This window comes from Felis catus, chromosome B4 (genome assembly GCF_018350175.1).
Source record: "Felis catus isolate Fca126 chromosome B4, F.catus_Fca126_mat1.0, whole genome shotgun sequence".
NCBI lineage: Eukaryota > Metazoa > Chordata > Mammalia > Carnivora > Felidae > Felis > Felis catus.
Window position 1 is genome coordinate 38,641,145 of NC_058374.1, and position 18,307 is coordinate 38,659,451.

An 18,307-nucleotide genomic window follows, 5' to 3' on the forward strand; every position below is an offset into this window, starting at 1 on the left:
CCTTTTGTGTGCTCCCAGAGAGGGGCATGAAACACCTGCGTGGTCTCTGTGCAAAATCTGTCTGTGTCCTTGAGCAGAATCTCCCGGTCAGGGCCTCCAGCTCCCGTTGAGCGGGAGCCGGATGGGCTGGGGTCAGCTTGGGAAACGCTGGCTACAAGTACTCCTGAGTGTCCCTTCCCCCCAGCACCCCCGTCTCTGCGCTCCATCTGCCCAGGGAGGGCTGCACTGGAGGTGGGAATCGATGTTTATGGACTGATGAGTGATCACTCCTGCTTTACAAGGCTGGCGGCGGTTTGTGTCATCCACCGCTCTCTGGCATCACAGCCACACATCGCTCCGTGGCCCTTCTGGGGGCTGTTCCTCAGGCTTCCTTCTGGCCGCCTCAGGGCCACTTCGGACTCTCTGAGGGGGTTCTGGGCTTGTCTCTACATCCTTTCTCATCCCCCTCTCCCCCCACTCAGTTTGAGAAGGCAGAGAAGTGCTAGCACCTGAGAAAGTTGATCTGGGACCTGCCATCAGATTAGAGGCATCCAGAGGGCTCAGGGGCCGGGGTGCAGGTGGAGGTGGGGGAGGTGAGCCATGGTGCTCTGCAAGCCTTTCTCCCAGACAGAGGAGTGGTTGCAGAAGACCGGAGTTTAAAGGGGCTGTGTTGGGGGAGCACCAGGTGGATACATCCCCTTCCCTCCCATTTCTAGCCCCTGCCCTTTGCTCTCTAGACATCCTCTGTATCAGGGACTAGGCCTGCTCTCAGCACCCTCTGGAGCCTTTGGAGCCTGGGGACAGACCCAGACTCTCCCTGCCCCTAGGGCTGTTCATCCTGGAGTCCCACAGATGCCTTGGTTCGAGTGAGCCCCTGGGCAGGGCACATGCCCTCCGTGCTGAGGTCCAGCCAGGAAGTCCAAACACATGGGCAGTGCTTCAGCGAAGCCAGCCTCCTCCCCTGCTGGGGTTGGAGGACCCCAAGCCCTATGTGCGGCCGGCTGGGGGCCAGGACTGCTGGTGACTGCATCTTTGCCTGCACCCCTGGAAGGGTGGCCAGGGGCTGTCCTCAAAGTCTCCAGTGAGGTCTCCCTCATCACGGACTCTTTCATCATCATGTACGTCTTAGGGTTTGAGGGCACAAGAGGTATTATGACAGGACCCGTGGCCACTCTGACCTGATGGGGGGGGGTTCTGGTGAGTTGTCCCCAGAAAACCCCCTAACGAGGCGTTACCACGGTCTCAGTGTCTCCACAAAGTTCTCTGGAGAGAAGTGGACTCTTGAAACATATAATTTAAGAGGTCTGTCAGCCTCTGAGTCTTGCAGCAAAACCAAACACAGCATCCCTGAAGCTTGGCCAGGTTTAAATGCTCTCTTCTAGAACCATCTGAGAAAATAACCTCATTCTGCGATAATCAAAATGTAACTGGGTTCTAGATATGCAAATGCTTTATGTAATGTTTATTTGGAGGAGAATTCGGCTCAGAAATATGGGTGTGATCTCCCTGTCACCTATGTAAGCTGGTGATATTGGGGGCTGCAAGGTGAAGATGTGAAGAAATTGGAGGCTTTGAGAGAAAAGTGTGGGGTCAAAAAAAGAATGACCGATGAGTCCTGCTGTTTCGCTTTAAATTATGCGCAAGCTCTATGTGAGCCAAAACCATGGGGGGCTGGCTGCCTGCCAAGCCAGTGGGGGTTTCGGCTGGATTACTAGAAGTATAGGACTCAGAATGTAGGAGGTGAGAGGGGTATCTTTGTACTCTGTGCTATCCCCTCAGTACCTCAGTAGCTGGAATCTGACTTTGAGTGTGGGACAGGGATGAGCAGTGGAGGGTGACTCAGAGACAAAGCTGTAAAAGCCCTTGAAGACCAGAAGACTTGGGAAAGGACCATGAGATACAGGCCTTCCAATATTTAAAAGCCTGCCACACTTGTTCTCGGTGGCTGCTTAGGCAAAGCTAGGACTGATGCATGTGCGTGTCAGCCACAAGGAAGTGCGTTCTTGAGTTAATAAGAATTCTTGAGGACCCAGAATTGGACAAAGACAGAATGGCATGTACTGACTATTGATGGATGCTGAACGCCACGACCCTGGGGTGCGCAGGCGGGGGCTGGTCTGTGGGGACCAGGGACAGCCTCACAAAGGAGACTTCTCGCTGAGTGGCCACCTCCCCTCTGCGCTCTGATCCTCCTGCCTGCCGGGTGACTTTGGCAAAGACATTGTCTGGCTCCCTCCCTTCCCCCCCTTTATGGCTGTGACACTGAATGAGCTGCAGGCCCCTTGGAGGCAGGGGATGTGGGACATACAAAGTAGCGGCCTCACTCCTGGTGCTGATGTCCTGTCCCTTTTCCCTGTGATGCAGTTCTTGGCAGGACGGCTTCTCCTAGGACCAGGCAGGACCATTACTAGCTGCACGTCGGGCTGTGAAATTAAAGTCATTTTGGTTTTCTTTTTTATTCTCCACATCCACTAATTTATTAAATGCCATTAAATGCTGCACTTGGCCCTGGCTCATAGAGAGCACTGGGGAGTGTTGAGACCTAGTGTTTGGAAAGCTCCTGCAAAGCAGAGGGGATGAGGCTGGCAGGGGGGGTTGGGGGGGGTTCTGCAGAGACACATGAGGCTGTGAGGGGCAGACAAACAGACGACTCACACAGGCAAATAAGGGGTTCAGGGGGCTGAGTTGGGAGTAACTTGGGGCACTTGGGGGTTCTAGGAACAGGGACGAGGATGTGTGGGGGCTTCTTATTCAGGTGGGTCTGTGTGTCTGGGTCTGGTCCTGTTCCCAGGCTGTGGCCTTCTCAGGCCCTCCTACCCGCATCCATCCATCCATCCATCCATCCATCCATCCATCCATGAAGCTAATGTTTATGAAGTATCCCAGGCGTGTTCTGGGCCCTCCCAGAAGAGGAATGGAGGAGACTGAGCCTGACTCCCAAAGTGCTGATGTTTTGGTGGGGGGTGGGTAGCAAGTTGGCACAGAAGGTTGGGCAGGTCCCCGATGCGCTGCTCTGGGCCCAGCCCTGGCACAGGAGGTCACCCCAGGGAAGGCCACCCCTGCACGGGGCAGAGACAGTTGGCAGCTAGGAGGGGACACAGGGAGTGGCCGTCCTGTGCTCTGAGTCAGGGGTAGAAGCTAAGGAGGGAGGTTGGATTGAAGGGGAAATCACAGGACTCCCCACCCCAGAGAAATGGGATGCCTGCATGAAAAATACATAAGGACACAAGGCAGAAACATATATTGAAACTACAAATCAATAAGATTCAAACTGAAGATGAAGAAAAACGCCACGGGGATATTCAGCTAATTACAACAGGCTTCATAACTGAAGTGAGTCTGGAGTGCTTGTTCACTATATGGCTGTGTCCTGGCTGGGCCTCAGTTTACTGGCTGTGCATCAGGCCAATGGGCCCAAGGGTGACCAGGAAGACCCTGAGATGGCCCCCTGAAAGGGCCTGTACTTTCTCCCTCTGCAGAGTCCGTGAAGGGCCTTAGGAGAGCCCCGTAGGAGGGACACCCCAAGGCATTGCCAAGGGTAAAGCACTGTTCTAGGCTCTGGGGATTTAGCAGTGAACAAAACAGACCCAAATCCCTGCCCTCACAGAGATCCAGGCCACAGGCAGGTGCAAGGGTAGGAACTTGTTTTCTCACATTTGGATGTGGATTTATTTGGAGTGCTGAACTGAGAATATTTAGAAATGCCCTCGGTTGGGGGAGGGGGCAGGGAGCAGGAGGGCTTGCTATTCAGGGTGGTCACTGGGTCCCCCCCTGCTTGGCGAGGGTTGCTGACCAGGTCTGTCTGGCTGGTGACCTCAGGTTGGTTGGTGCTGACTTGGCTAGATTGTGGTTCCCTGAGTCCTTGGAGTCTCTTCCTGCCCTGGGTTTGACTGTAGCTCGGTCATCTTAGCTGAGACAGTCCTTTGCTTTGGGAAGGGAATCTTCCTGAATGCCACGAGCTAAGTTCTCTGGCACTGCACACCTTGTCTCCTTCCTGTGCTGGGCACCGTCCGCATGGGGCAGTGCTCCTCCCCCCCCCCCCCCATGCCTGCCGCTCCCTCCCCTGCCTGCCGCTCCCTCCCCTGCCCCTTGCTCTGGCTTCCTGTCTGTCTTCTTGCCTTCCTGCCCAGCAAACCTTTTCTGCTGTCATCATCCCCTCCCTTCTGCCCATTGCCATGCACCAGACATTGACCTTTCCCTGTTCCTGCCCTGGTTCTCACCAGCTCCCCAGATAGAGTCTGGCCAGCTCTCTACTCCTCCCACATTTTACTGTCCCTTTCAGAACTAGGACGCTGCCCCACTCTTGGAGGGAATACACTGGGTTCTTTCTGTGATGGCTGTTTCCTGGAGGTGATGGCCAGAGGGTGGACCCCTGGCATGGGGAAGGGGCTAAGGCAGGGTTTCTTGACCTCTATCCACATTTCTGGCTGGGTCGTTCTTTGTGGTGGGAGACTGTCCTATGCATTATAGGTTGTTTGGCAGTAACCCTGGCCTCTACTCACACAGCAGTAGGAGCCCCACACTCCCAAGTTGTGATGGCCACAAGTGTCCCCAGATGTTGCCAGGTGTCTGCAGGGGGGCAACATCACTCTGGGTTGAGAACCACCGGGCAGGGACATGAGAGCATCATGTCTCAGGCTTGGCTAAGCCCGTGCTGGCAGGGACCTGAAAAATTCTCTAGTCCAAATCCCACATTTTAAAGGAAATTGGGCCTCAGAGAGCTAAAGAATTGTAAGGTCACACAGGGGAGCAGCATGATGAAAGCAGCATCTTAGAAAAAGGATTCAGGCAGCTCTATGTTGGCTGGGCTGAAAAACAGGCCAGAGGCAGGCAGGGGAGCAAGGCTGGGACCGGGCTTGAGGCAGGGGCTAAGGCCGTGCCTTTTACCGGTCAGCCCAGGCTCGGCATGCACTGGCCGGTCTCCTGGTGTCGGGTACAGAAGGGGCTCCACACCAAAGGCGGGCCAGGAAGCCAGGTCTGGGCCCAGCCTGGCAGTGCCATGGCCTTGCTGTCCTAATCTGTAAACTCGGGGCCTGATTGGTCATGTTTTCTTCCCACCTGGAGGCTCTTGTCCCTGAGTGCACTGAGATCCCACAAGGCCTCATTCACTGAGCTAGCCCCCTTCACCCCAGGGCTTAAGTACACACTGTGTGTGGGGACTGCCCCACCTGGAGGCAGCAGGTCTCACCTGGGGTCTAGCCTGGGGCGTGGTGGGACCTCAGACAGGAAGTGGGAAAGGAAGCACGTATGGGGACAGAGCCACAGTGCTGTTCTCTTACGGTGGTAGAGGGAGGCTGCTGGGTGGGACTTTGGGAAGCTTGCCGACCAACTCAGAGAATATGAAGCAAGATCATAGAACCATTTTGAGAGGGATTACCAGGTCCTGGGAATTTCTGAACTGTTGAGGTTTTCCCAGAGAGGGGCTCCTGGACCTCCCGTCAGTTCTCCCCAGGAGGGAGATGGAGAAAAGAGGTAGAGAGGGCCCCCGCCAGGCCCATGCCCAGTGGGCACTGGCTTCCAGAAGAAGCTGCACTGTGACTGAGGAGGGTCTTGGGGGCCCTGGTGTCCCCACTGCAGGGTGGTAACGGCATCTTGCCGCTCCGGGGGTCCCACAGCCAGGTCTCTTTAACAACAGGCTCCTCTACCTGCAGTGAGTGACCTGGCAGCCATGGGGTTTCCTCTCAATCATTCCAGGCTCTGGCTTTTAGAGCCATAAATCTTCAGCATGAAGATTATGAATTTCCATGGTATGATTAATGAAAGAAAAATTGAGACGGCAGTATAGGAACTGACCAGATTGAAAAAAAGTCAGTATCAGAAGTTGGATGGAAGTTTCAGAGCTTCTGACCCAGCCTGGAGTGCCACCTAGTGGTTACAGGGGTGGTGGCAACCATCCCCCCCGCCCCCTGCAAAGCTTGCCGGGTACCCCGTTGGCTGGGTGTTCTAGGCCTGAGTGTGCCCATACCTGGGGAGCCTTGATGTAGTTCCACTGGGACTGCTCCCAGGTGCAGGAGGCGCAGGACCACTCCATGGTGTGGGGGACCCAGGAACCTGCTCCACTTCCTCCTGTTCCTCCCCGGCTCCTTGAACCATCTCTGGCTTAATGATACATGGGAATGCTTGCACTTCTTCCATCATGCCCTATCTGGGTCACCTTTCTGGTTCCTCATTTATGAAAATCCTACTCATGTTTTAAATCCCAGCAAGTCCTGTCAATCCTACCTTACAGATAAACCTCCTTGTACTGCTGTTCACCACTCTTCCAGAGCCACCTGGTGTAGGTCACCCCAGCTCTTGCCTGATCCCTGCCGTGGCCTCCTGATTGCGCCCTGGGCTTCCCCCTTTGCTCTCTGGTGGTCTTCTCTGAGCAGCAGTCTCAAAGATCTATTGGAAATATAAACCATGTCACTCTCCAGGCCTAGGGGCATCCCACCCTGGTTTTCTTAAGTGATGCCTGCAAGGTCTTGTCTCATCTGACCCCTGCCACCCCACCTACTGGTCCCCCACCACTGTCACCTCCTCCACTCTGTTGCAGCCACCTGGGCAGCTTGCTTCTCCCTGGGCTGGCCAGGCTCAGTCCTACCTCAGGGCTTCTGCACCTGCTGTTCCCTCTATCCAGAACATCCTTCCACCACTTCCCCTCTTTATTTGGGTCCCTACTCAGATGCCACCATCCCTGACCACTCTGTCCCCTGAAACTTTCTAACTCGTGGCCATCCTCATTTTCCTTCACGGCACGTACCATCACCTGAGATTGTATCACTTGTTCGCTTATGTAGCATCCGTGTGCTCTGTAAGAATAGCCTGTTCGTGAGTGAGGCGGGGCGGGGTAGGGGGGAGTTGCCTGTGCTGCTACCACCTCCACCCCAGCACTCAGAACGGGCCCTGGCACTTACTACATGGGTGCTCTGTTTGGGTTTGTGGACTGCATGAGGGAAGAAAATGCCATCCCTGGGGGGCAGCCTGTGCCTCTCCCCCTCAACCTCCAGGCATGCATGTGAGAACTGCTCTTCCCCTACTCGTGAGCCGCCTTGTCTTCGTTGGGCCATCTGTGTCTCCCCTCAGAAGCCGGAGCAGCTCGAGAGCAGGGATGTGCTTGGTTCCTGGGGTCATGGCACAGCCCCGGGCACATGGGAGCTGCTCAGCAAATGCCTTTCGGAGACCAGCACCTGGTCATGGCCATGCACTTCACATGCTTTCTTCCATTTAGATTCTCCCAACAGTCCAGAAGGTGAAGGCAGGCGGTGTCATTCTCATTGGGCATAAAAGGAGTTTGCAAGGTCGCACTACCAGGAAAAGCCGGAGCCGGGTGTCAGATCCACATCTGTACCTCCTGAGCCCTTACGTGTATGCTTTTGCTCTGCGTGGAATGTTGTGGTCCCCCACCTGCCCCAGGTCCAGCCGTCCTCTAGAGACTGCCTCCTCCAACTGACATCTTGGGCCAGGACAGTGGTTGCCTCCTCTGAGAACTCCTGAACTATTTATTTGGCACCAGTGTATACTGCGTGGGGTCGATGCTGCTTTTTTATTGTTCCTGTCTATGCAGCACAGAGGTCCCAGGAAGGCAGGTCTCGAAAGTGGCTGTGGCTCTTCTGGCACAGGATGCCGCAGCCTTCGGTACTCAATAAATATCGGTTGACAGATTGATTGGCTCCTCAGACTCCGCATATTTCCTCAGAGCTGCCGGAGGGAGCGGGGTGAGTGTCAGCTATACGGAGCATAAAATAAGGCAGCTGTGGAGACCTGCAGCCAGTGAAACCCAAGCGTCCCCAGGTGAAGCGGTGGCGTCGCGGGCCCAGGGGGGCCGTGGAGGAGAGTCGGTTTTTGGGGCCAGAGCGCGGGCTGCTGGCTCACATGGATGGAAGGCGAAGGCAGTGATGGATTCTCATGGCCTGCATGTCGGCTAGCCCGTTGAGTTCCTTTCACCTTCCATCTGTGGGAAATTTGTTCTTCAGGCTCCTGAGAATAGTGGGCAAATGGCCCTGCTGGACAGGGCAGGAGGACGTGGTCGCTGGAAGGCCTGGCCCTGAGAAACCGGACTCAGAGAGTCTTCCTGGCCCCAGAGACGAGTCTTTACTCACCTTCCCTGGGCACCACACTCCTCCTCCCAGACTCCTTCCTGAATGCCAGGGCCTCTCCACTGACAAGTGGGGTAACCACAGCCACTCATGTGTGTCTGGGACCGTCAGTGTTTGGTACAGGATTTTGCCTGTGTCGTTTCAAATTTGATCCTCAGAGTGACCCTAGGAGGTTTGTGAAGCTGGCAGGGTGCCATTTTCCAGATGCGGAGACTGAGACGTGGAGAGGCTGAGGGTTTGTCTGGGCCTCAGAGCCGACACGATTAGGGCCCGTGGCCCTATCTGACCTATAGCCCCGTTTTCCCCCTTTCCCAGTCTCAGAGTTGGGGGTGGGGACATGCAGCCTTTTGGGTTCCATGGAGATGAACACAAAGCGGTGCTGATCTAACGGCTTTCTTTTCTCTCCAGCTCTGTGGCTGTGGGCTGCTCGGAGTGGGCATTTGGCTATCCGTGTCCCAAGGCAACTTTGCCACCTTCTCCCCCAGCTTCCCCTCGCTGTCTGCAGCCAACCTGGTCATCGCCATAGGCACCATTGTCATGGTGACAGGCTTCCTCGGCTGCCTGGGGGCCATCAAGGAAAACAAGTGCCTCCTTCTCAGTGTAAGTGAACTCCATACCTGCAGCCCTCTGAACTCCCTGCATCCGGGTCACGGAGACAGGCAAGGCCTGAGACGACCGCCAGCCTATTAGATGCCCGACAGAAACTGCTTCTAGGATGTTCTCTCCCCGACCACACCCCTCTTCCTCACAATCGCGTATCCTGGCCCTAGTTGTCCCTTCCACTCCTCGATTGGCTATCTCCTTCATCTGCCTCCCTTAGCTATCAGGGACTCCTCAGGAGCCGTAGCTGGCCTCTCCCATACCTGGGAAGCCCTGTCTAGGTGCTTCCTGTCCCCAGCTCCCCTAGCCCTTGTGTGCACCCCATCCCTGGCCGTGACCACCACCGTGTGCCCACACCGACACTCTCTCTGCAGTTTTTCATCGTCCTGTTGATCATCCTCCTGGCAGAGTTGATCTTGCTCATCCTCTTCTTTGTCTACATGGACAAGGTAGGCCTTACAGGAAGGGAGGGGTATGTGGGGTGGCAGTGGGCTGGGGTCAGGACAAGCCAGAGGAGAAGCATGGACAGAGAGTACCTATGAGGAAGGGAGGAAGGAGAATGGCAGCAGGAGAGCTGGGAGAGGTCCAGATGAAAGGCTTTTGGTAGGGGGGAGCATGGGGAAGGTGACTTTGAGGGGAGTGTGGGGAGTTTATTACCTGTGTAGTCTTAGGAATCCTCTGGCATTAGTGAGCTCCCCATCACCGGGAGCATTCAAGCATAGTTGTGTGGAGCACTCGGAGAAGGGACTCAGGGGCCTGCCCTCTACCCGACAGGTAAATGAGAATGCCAAGAAGGACTTGAAAGAAGGACTATTGCTGTACAACACAGAGAACAACGTGGGGCTTAAGAATGCCTGGAACATCATCCAGGCTGAGGTGAGGGGCTGGGCCTGGCAGGGGGGGGGGGGGCGCGGCTCAGACTCACCCTGGGTGACCGAGGATGCATCTGGAGAGGGACAGGCAGCTGAGGGAAGGAGGGGGAGCAGGGCACGGGAGCGGGAGCGGTGGCGAGTGCCTAAGTGGGTACAGGGGACCAGGGAGGACAGATAATCTAGAAGAGCAGATCATCCAGTCCCTTCTTTTCTGAAGCTTTGGCATGGATGACAGAGTTTGTTGCCCTGATTATGGGTCAGGCAGGAAGGCCTTGATTCTAAGAGGGGAACAAGTCAGAGGTCCCTCGTTAAGCCCTGGGGAGGGGCCGGCAGCCAGCTTGGGACGATCCACAAAGCAGAGGGGTGGTGGGCAAGCAGAGAGCACTCCTGCCTGGTGTCCAGTGCCCAGCTCAGGGTGGCAGGTGGGTGTTACCTTGTCTGCACTCTGGCCTCCAGGAAGGGGCCGTCACTTCCCTTTAGGGCCCAGCTGAGGCCCCAAGAAGGAGGCCTTTGTCTCTCCTCTGCTGAACCGCAGGGAGGCAGCTTTCGTGGGGCCAGGATGGTCTAGGCAGAGGGAGGCACAGAGGAGGCCCGCGGGCAGTGACGTGTCTGACCCGGTGCCTTCCCACCTGCAGATGCGCTGCTGTGGCGTCACCGACTACACAGACTGGTACCCAGTGCTGGGGGAGAACACAGTGCCCGATCGCTGCTGCATGGAGAACTCCCAGGGCTGTGGGCGCAACACCACCACCCCTCTGTGGAGAACGGTGAGTCTGGAAGCTGCTTCCCCAGGTCCCCCTCCCAGAAGCTGGTATGGAGGACAGTGTGGCAAGAGGACACCTGCAGGGGAGGGTCGCCTGGGACAGGAAGGAACTGGCTTAACGGAAGGTGGGGTGGGGGACGCGCAGGACCGAAGCCAAAAGGCCGGTGGCCAGTGGGAGGGCTGGGCCTGCAGTCGGGAATGTCCGAGGGTGGAGGTTGAGTGGGGGTCGGAGGCCATGCAGTGGGAGCCTGTAGGTGGACCCCTGGGTGGGGAGGGGCGGGGCCTGCTCAAAAGCTAGAGGACTGGGGCTGAGGGTGAGAGAGGGGCAGGAGACAAGAGCAAGGACAGGGACAGAAGGGGACGTGAGGTGGGGGCTGGGCAGGAAGGGGCACTCACAGTCCTGTGGTGCCTTAACCTTTGGTCCTGGTCCCTAGGGCTGCTATGAAAAGGTGAAGACGTGGTTTGATGACAATAAGCATGTGCTTGGCACGGTGGGGATGTGCATCCTTATCATGCAGGTAAGAGGGCTGTTAGGAGCCTCGCAGCTGGAGCTCCCAGCTGGACCTAAGCCAGAGGCGGAAGACGAAGCGCACACACACACACACACGCACACGCACTAAATAGCTGATCCCAGCAGCCTGGAGCCCCTGCGCTGTCCTGCTCTGCTCTGTCCTGAGGCCTCCATCCCAACGCCTGTCCCAACCCCGCAGGCGCAGTAGGGCTCTGTTTCCTGGGCATCCGTTCTGAGCCTGGGGCCTGGGGCCAGCACCGTGCAGATCCGCTGTGTGGGTCTGCTTGACAACACTCCTGCCCTACTTCACGGGGACACTTACCCTAGGACTGAATGGAACCCAAGTCCTCAGGTAACACTTGAGGTGTTCACACTCCCTGGGTGTCTGTTCTGGCCTCGGCACCCATTAAATGTACATGAGCCGGGCAGGTTGCTGAGCGTCTGTGCCTTAATTTCCACATCAGCATAATGGGCATGATCATCACGCCACTTCTTAGCATGAAGTGAGCCCCATGTGTGGAACAGGGCGTAGAGCAGTACCAGGCAGCTAGGACGTGCTCAGTAGGTGTGAGCTGTTCCTAGCAAGCATTCGGTGCCCGGTTGTCCTTTGCAAGCCCCGCATTCGGTGCCCAGCTGCGCTTTGCGAGATGGTGGAGGGGGACCAGGAGGGAATCCTGCCTCCCTTCCTAAAGATGAAGGTGGCATGGCCGGTGGGGAGCAAGAGTCCCCTGACCTTTTTGGGGATGCACATTTCCGGGCTCCCTCCTTGGTCCATTTATGTATGGCTCCAACCTGAGGCGAGCAAGAGTCTTCAGTGCCTGATTCTCCCTGGAGCGCTTGAATTTGACTGGCTGGTCCACGGGAAGATGGCTGACATCTTGTATCTTTCTTGCCCTAAACTCTTGGGTCTGGGGGTCTGAACGTGTCTGATTCATCCAAGAGCTTTCCAGCTCAGCAGACAAGCCCGCTGTCACTTTTGCAGAGCTCTGATGTGAGATGAGCACACGGGGCAAGATGCTGTTCAGTATTGAGAAGAGGGCACCTCTCAGCTGACTGTGCTCAGGCCTGGACCAGAACGCCAGAGCATCACCAGCCAGGGTCTCCTCCAGTTACGCCCAAACCACGAGAGGCACGCAGCGTCTCCCGGTCCCTAGCTTTGTGGTGTGTGCCCACGGCATGCTACCCATGGTGACAGTGAGGCCCCAGGCTGGCTTCCTCCTGCACTGCTCTGGGCCACCACCCCCTTCAGGATTCAGGAGTTGAGGGAACACAGAGGAGTGTTAATGTTGTCATAAGCACATCGGTGGTGAAGACACTGGCTGCACCCAAAACATCACGTCGTGTATTCCAGAACCGAACGGAGGGACTCGGCTTGGGTTTTTAACGTTCCTGTCCCCTTCCTGCCCCCACCTCAGTCCCGTGGTAGCTACCAGTTAGGGCCGGGTCCTTTGTGCTTTGGGTCCTCACAACAGAACCCTGAAATGGGCAGATTCCTGAGGCTCAGAGAGGTTTATGATCTTCTGTACAAACAGCTCTGAGGGGCTGAGCTCAGCTGTGTGTGACCTATTCTGTCCACCACTGGCTCCCGTCCACCAGTGATTTTCAGGAACACAGGTGGGTACCCCCGCTTGCCTTGGGGCTTCTGTCCAAAACCCTCTCCCCCATGTCTTTCAGATTCTGGGCATGGCCTTCTCCATGACCCTCTTCCAGCACATCCACCGGACTGGTAAAAAGTACGATGCCTGAGCGGGCTGGCCGGGAGCACCCCAGCCCCCACGCAGACACTGTGCCAGGGAAGAAGATTTGAGCTTTGTGTTGCCTGCCCGCGCTCTCCAGACTGCTGACCCCTGCACCCGACTCCCCCCGCAGCCCACCCTCCCCCAGCCCACCCCGCCTCAGCCTTCTTGGTGGGTGGAGGGCCAGGGAGGAGGAGGTGTGGAGGAGGCACACAGAGACCTTGGGTGCTGGGGGCGCCTGGATTCCTGCATCTGTGTATTTGCCAAAGAAGACAGGGTGGGCCGGGTTCATGCTCCAGGAGCCCTCCAGCACTGATGCGTTTCTGCCTCTGCCCTTCCTCACGCTGACACTTGGTCCCCATGTGGGTGGGGCGCAGAGTGCTCCCTCCTGGTCCAGAGACTGCCCACGGAGCCACGGGTGCCCACCGCCATCCATGGGAAAGCTGGCGGGGGGGGGGGGGCGGGGGTCTGACTGCCTCTGGGCAAGGCCCCCGGGAGCATCTTGCCCAGGCTTTTTATACCTTACAGTGTAACTTTTTTATTTTATTTTACTCTGATTCTGATTATTCAGGAATATTATCTTCCAGATAAGTTTAGGGTTAGCTTTCTGATTTATAACTTTTTACTGCGTTGATTTCTGTAATGGTTTGATTTTTTTTTTTTTTTTTCCTGAGGGTGGGGGACAGGTGCGGGGAGAGAGGATGTCCCGTCAGGTTTCAATCAGGACAAACCACTGTGCAGCTCTCAGGAGTCCCCGGGGAGATGCACCAGGCCTGTGCTCAGGACGCACCGAGTGGGAGGGAGAGTGGGCCAGGGTGTGCGGGGCCCGCGTTGGTGGCACAGGAGCCTGGATGAGGCGTGTACAACAGAAAGGCACAGAGCAGCGTGGAGGGGCACCCTGCCCGGGGGCCATAGGTTTGCTGATGCTGGCTCCAGCGGCCCGAACGGTTGGGGGTCCGTGGGGGGCTGGCGAAGTGCTTTGCCAGGAACGTGGCCAGGGCCGTTGTGGGTCCTTCTGCTTCACCGATGAGCAGTCTTTTCTTTTTCCCGTCCTTCCTTCCTCCTGCCCTCTGCTGGCACCGGAGGCTCCCCCTTCCGCCCCATGCGGGCATATTCCCGCGACAGGTTCTGCAAACCCCAGTTACTTTCACAGACATTCCTGCTAGAAACTCTCGGACAAATACCTCTCTAGTTCAGATGCTGCTCACTTTCTCACATTGCTTCTGGAAGGGGAAGCATTCCTTACGTTTTGCTGCTCAGACGGTGGCAGAGGTCCCGTGACCATCAGGAGGGGAAGGTGGAAGTAGTGCCCGTGATCATTCCAGCTGTACTCACTGGGCTGCACATTCCCTGCCGAGAGGGAGGGGAAGATGACCAGGGGGTCCCGGGACCCTCATCCCCTTCCTCAGGGTTCATTGATGGTGGGGTGGTGGCAGGTCTGTCCTCCGTGGCCCCGAGGAGAAGCACAGGGAGGTCAGACTGGATCTTGCTACAGCAGCCCCAGGGAGAAACAGCCAAGTCACGGTGTAGAAGCTGAACAGGCCGGGTGGGGTATCTGACTGCAGCAGGGGGGCCCTCAGGCTTTAAGCTGGTCTGAGTGTGTTTGCAGTTAAAAACTAAAGTCAAGAATTCATGGGACTGAGCTTGCAGAGGCTGTCCACTGGCCGGCTAGGATCCAGTGCGCTTCCCCGACCCGGCCTCACGTGGGGCAGCTGCCTGTTCCCTGCACCGTTTGGCTCAATACCTTGATTTCTCACCAGGCCCACGTCTCCTCTCCAGCCTGCACTTGTCTGCTCCAAAAGCTGAGACCTGGCCACCCAGCCGGCAACTCCTGCACCCGCCGAAGTAAAATACAGGGGGGACCAGAAGTATGGAACTTTTGGTGTTCAGGAGTCACGATTTTGGGGGATGAGAAGTGGAGAGTAAGGTGGGCTCAATGAGTCAGGCAAGGACCCCCCACAGCCCACCCCACGACAGAAGTGAAGGTGCCCATGGCAAAGCTGGGAAGGTGGGTCCTTGGGGGGACAAAGGGGCCAGCACATGCTAGAGCCAAACTGCCTTCCTGGGTCCTCTGGTGCCATCTTCCTGGTGTGGGACTTCAGCTGCCTCCCTGGGGACTCCCAGCTGCAGAGCACAGAACAGACATGCTACTGCGTCACTGCGGAGACGCGCTCAGCCAACGCCGGCTGGAGTCACACAGAAGGGACTGGGTGTGTAATGACCTTGGGGAGGATGGGGCGGGCTTGTTCATGCCTATCAATGCAATTTCAGTTTTTGTTCAAATCAGCAGCAAAAGCCCAACACCTTGGGGGGTGGTTGTGTGTAGCCTCCCTGGCAGTCTTAGTTTCTAGAGCTTCAGGGATGTCCTCTGGCCCTGGAGCCTCCCCCGCGGTCCCCCTCTCCCTACCAGCACCCCCTCACCTGTCCGTTCATGGAGGCTTGTCCACAGTCCCTCAGACCGCCTTCCTGCCTCGCCCTGTGCTTGGCCGCTTAGGCATTTGCTCGAGTCTCCTCTGGGGGAAGGCACAAGGGGTGGGGGTGCTCTTCCAGACCCCTCGCCCTTCCTGCAGGGTGGATCCCACACATAGAAGGTCACGCCACACGGTGTCTGTGGCAGCCCAGTGTCTTCTCTGTTTCTCCTGACTGTGCTCCCACTGGGGCAGCACTAACTCGATGAGCTCCCTCACGTGTGACTTCCCTTGCCAAAATCAGCGTCAGTTTGGTCAGGTCTGATGCAGTTTCCAGATTCAACTTAGAAGGTCAGGTTCTGGAGACAGCTTCAAGGGGGTGCCGGCCGAGACTTGGCCTTTCCCTGTAGCCATCTTGCAGAGGTGGTGGGCGAGCAGGGACTGAGAACCACCCTTGGGGGGCTGCGGCAGGTGTTGGGGGACAGTCTCCACCCTCAGACCCCTGCTGGAGCACTGTCACCCCCTCCCCCTCACCAGCATGGGCCAGCACCTTGGGCTCTCACTCCAGAAAGGTTGCTGCCCCACCCCAGACCCTCGCACAGATGTTCTGGTTTGACTTGGACCCGGGTGGCCGTCGCTCCTTGCTTTGGTGGCCCCAAAGCAGTCCAGGTAGATGGAAATGGCTGTGCCCTCCTCTGCAGCCCCCTGCCCACCCACACCGGTGGAGGTGCTAACTAGCAGGGACCTGGTGTAGGATGGGTGCCAGGTGCCTGAGTCCACCCTTTGTCCCTCCGCCCTTCTGCGACCGGCCTGTCCCGGTCCTGGTCTCCCCCTCACTCCTCTGCACCTCAGCGAGGCAGTGGTCCTGGCGGGTCCTGACCTCCCTGCCCTGAACGGGCACCTGAGGGCCAGAGCCAGGGGCTCATGCGCACACCCTGCCCACCCCCGGGGAGCGTGGGAGAGCAGGGACAGCACGCTTGTTGGTTTTAAATGCACTTTTCTGCTTGCAATGCCGTATCTGTGCGTTTCCTTCATCCTGGTCCTGGCTTTATCGAACACCATGTTTTTAGCATGTTTTTAAATAAAAACTGATAATGTGTCAAAAGCACAAACAGGTGGTCTCTTCGTGGTTTGTGTTCACTCCGCCATGACTTCTTGTAGTGGTTGGTGTGAGGGACACAGGACGGATCAGGCACTGGCTCTACCGTTTGTCTAGGACACCCCCACGGCAAGGACTTCATCTCCCCTCCTCGAGCCCAGGTCACAGGTCTGCTGGGGGAGGCGGGGCTCAGTCCCCTCTAGGGGTGCCCTTTGCCCAGTGACTGGATGTGGGCTTGGTCGGGAGCTAGTCCGAGAGGCCCGAGCTCTCTGTGTGAGGGGTCAACTCCCACCTCAGTACCTGTCGCTTCTCACACATGGCCAGTCTTGTGGAAAGGCCCAGAAGTGTGTTGGGGGAGGGGGAGGGAGTAAGTCATTCATGGCTTCCTGTAGGGACAGGGCTTAGGTACAGTCTCTCCCTGATCCCTCTGACGTTCTTAGTGGGCCTGACAGCTCTTCCAGGATGAGGGGACCTCACAGCATGACTTGGCCCAGGCTGTGCTCTCAGGGTGGCTCTGAGACAGCCTCAAACGGCACAGGAACACCAAGTCAGGATGAGAGGTCAGCAGGGAGGCAGGGGGCATTCAACACCATGTGAGCCCACGGACACTGTGCCCCCTGGTCATGGAAGTCTCCCGGTGTCCTTGGCTGGGGTTCTGGTTTGTGGAGTTGGGCTCCCAGTGTCCTTGGCTGCCACAGTCATGGTGACAAGTTGCAGGTGAGGAGCTCAGAGGTCATCCTCGTCCGCGACCACATGTACGTGGAAATCGCTGCCAGTGTTCCGGGCTGGGGTGGGAACGAAGAGTGAATGTGCCATGTGGGCCCAGGAGCAGGAGGGGGCTTCTCCTTCCTCTTCAGGGCAGTGGCCAGGTCGGCAGTGCCCCAGAACACCAAACTTTAGGACCCCATCCTGCAGCTGCTGTGTCCCAAAGCCCCCAGAGGTTTGCTGAGAATTGACCCTCTATCGAAGGTCCAGCTAGAATGTAGTCCCTAAAAATCCCCCCTAAGGAGATTTACCAGAAGGAACCCTGTGGCCGTGGAGCCAGGGGCTAGTCATGAACTAGGGGTGGTGACCCTCCAACATCCTCTGAGCACCAACCAAGTCAGAGGTGTGTGGGTGTAAGCCATTTCGTCTATGCCTACTGTGGTTCCAGCTCCCGCCCACCCATGAGGATGCTGGCCACGTCCCTGTGCTGTCTGCTTTTGGGGGGCAGAGTGAAGTCCTCTGGATCACAGGACAATGGGATGCACTGACCGCTCAGCACTGGGCTCCAGTGAAATGAGCTAAAGCCATGGAAGGCAGGCTGCCTGGCTGGGCAGGAGAGGAGATGTTCTTATCAGGACAGGGCTGGGCATTGCTTCTCCCCGGGGATGTCTAATGACTAGGTTAGAGCCATGGGTGGTGGGCTCAGCCCCTGAGAGGGGGTGAATGAGATGACCCTGGGGGTGCTCCCCACCACCCCGGCCGTGTGCTGTGGTGGGAGAGCTGCCTCTCCATCTGCACTCAGCAAAGGGCACACGAGAAAGATGGCTTGCCAGCAGCAGCACAGTGGGCTTGGTACCCATACGAGAGCTCCTTCAAAATGGCCACGACCAGGGCTTCCTGAGACAAGATGTTTATCCACCCAAAGACTTATTGGATGCTAACTTGTACAAGCACCTAGAGTATATGGTGAAGGACCCAGACCAACCCCTGCGTTTACAGAGCCAGCAATCTGACAGGAACTGCAGAAGAGCAAACAGGATTGCAACTCGGTGCTGTGATCGTGATATTCACGGGTGGGAGACATGCTGACCCCAACTTGGGGAGCCGATGTCACTGCTGAGAGTTAAAGACAGGAGTTAACCTGGAGGGGATTGGAAGGTGAGCCCTGGTGATGTCATTGGGGCCAGCGCACAGAGCGTGAAGGGGGTGTCTGGAGAGAGCAGCAGCCACCAGATCACAAGATCCTAAGCCAGGTTAGAGCTTGAACTTGAAACCAAGAGTGGTGGGAGCCCGCTGACAGGCTTGAAGCCATGTGCGGCCGGCTCAGATCTGCCTTTGGGAAGGATCGCTTGGAGAGTGGTAAGGTGGGACAGGGTGGATGCCGGGACTTCAAGGAGGGGCTGTGTCAGTGACTTAAGTGAGAGGTGACTGAACCCTCAGGGAAGCGTCAGTGGGAGGGAGAAAAACACCAGGTCTGAGAGAAAATTGAGAGACTTAGTGATTAACTAGATTTACTACATTTACTTGGGGGGGGTGCTGGGGGGAGAGGAGCATTC

General features: G+C 57.1%; 1 protein-coding gene across 6 annotated transcripts in view; it reads left to right on the forward strand.

The window, feature by feature from the left end:
* The window catches only part of TSPAN9 (tetraspanin 9), a 204,204-nt gene extending 188,145 nt beyond the window's left edge, over positions 1–16,059 (forward strand). For all 6 annotated transcript variants that reach the window (XM_023256682.2, XM_045061266.1, XM_045061264.1 and 3 more), the window contains 6 exons: positions 8,466–8,657; positions 9,032–9,106; positions 9,432–9,533; positions 10,165–10,296; positions 10,727–10,810; positions 12,478–16,059. In XM_023256682.2, the coding sequence (XP_023112450.1) occupies positions 8,466–8,657; positions 9,032–9,106; positions 9,432–9,533; positions 10,165–10,296; positions 10,727–10,810; positions 12,478–12,549 (657 nt within the window). In that variant the 3' untranslated portion in view covers positions 12,550–16,059. The remainder of the gene's footprint in view (positions 1–8,465; positions 8,658–9,031; positions 9,107–9,431; positions 9,534–10,164; positions 10,297–10,726; positions 10,811–12,477) is intronic.
* Positions 16,060–18,307: the final 2,248 nt, after the last annotated feature.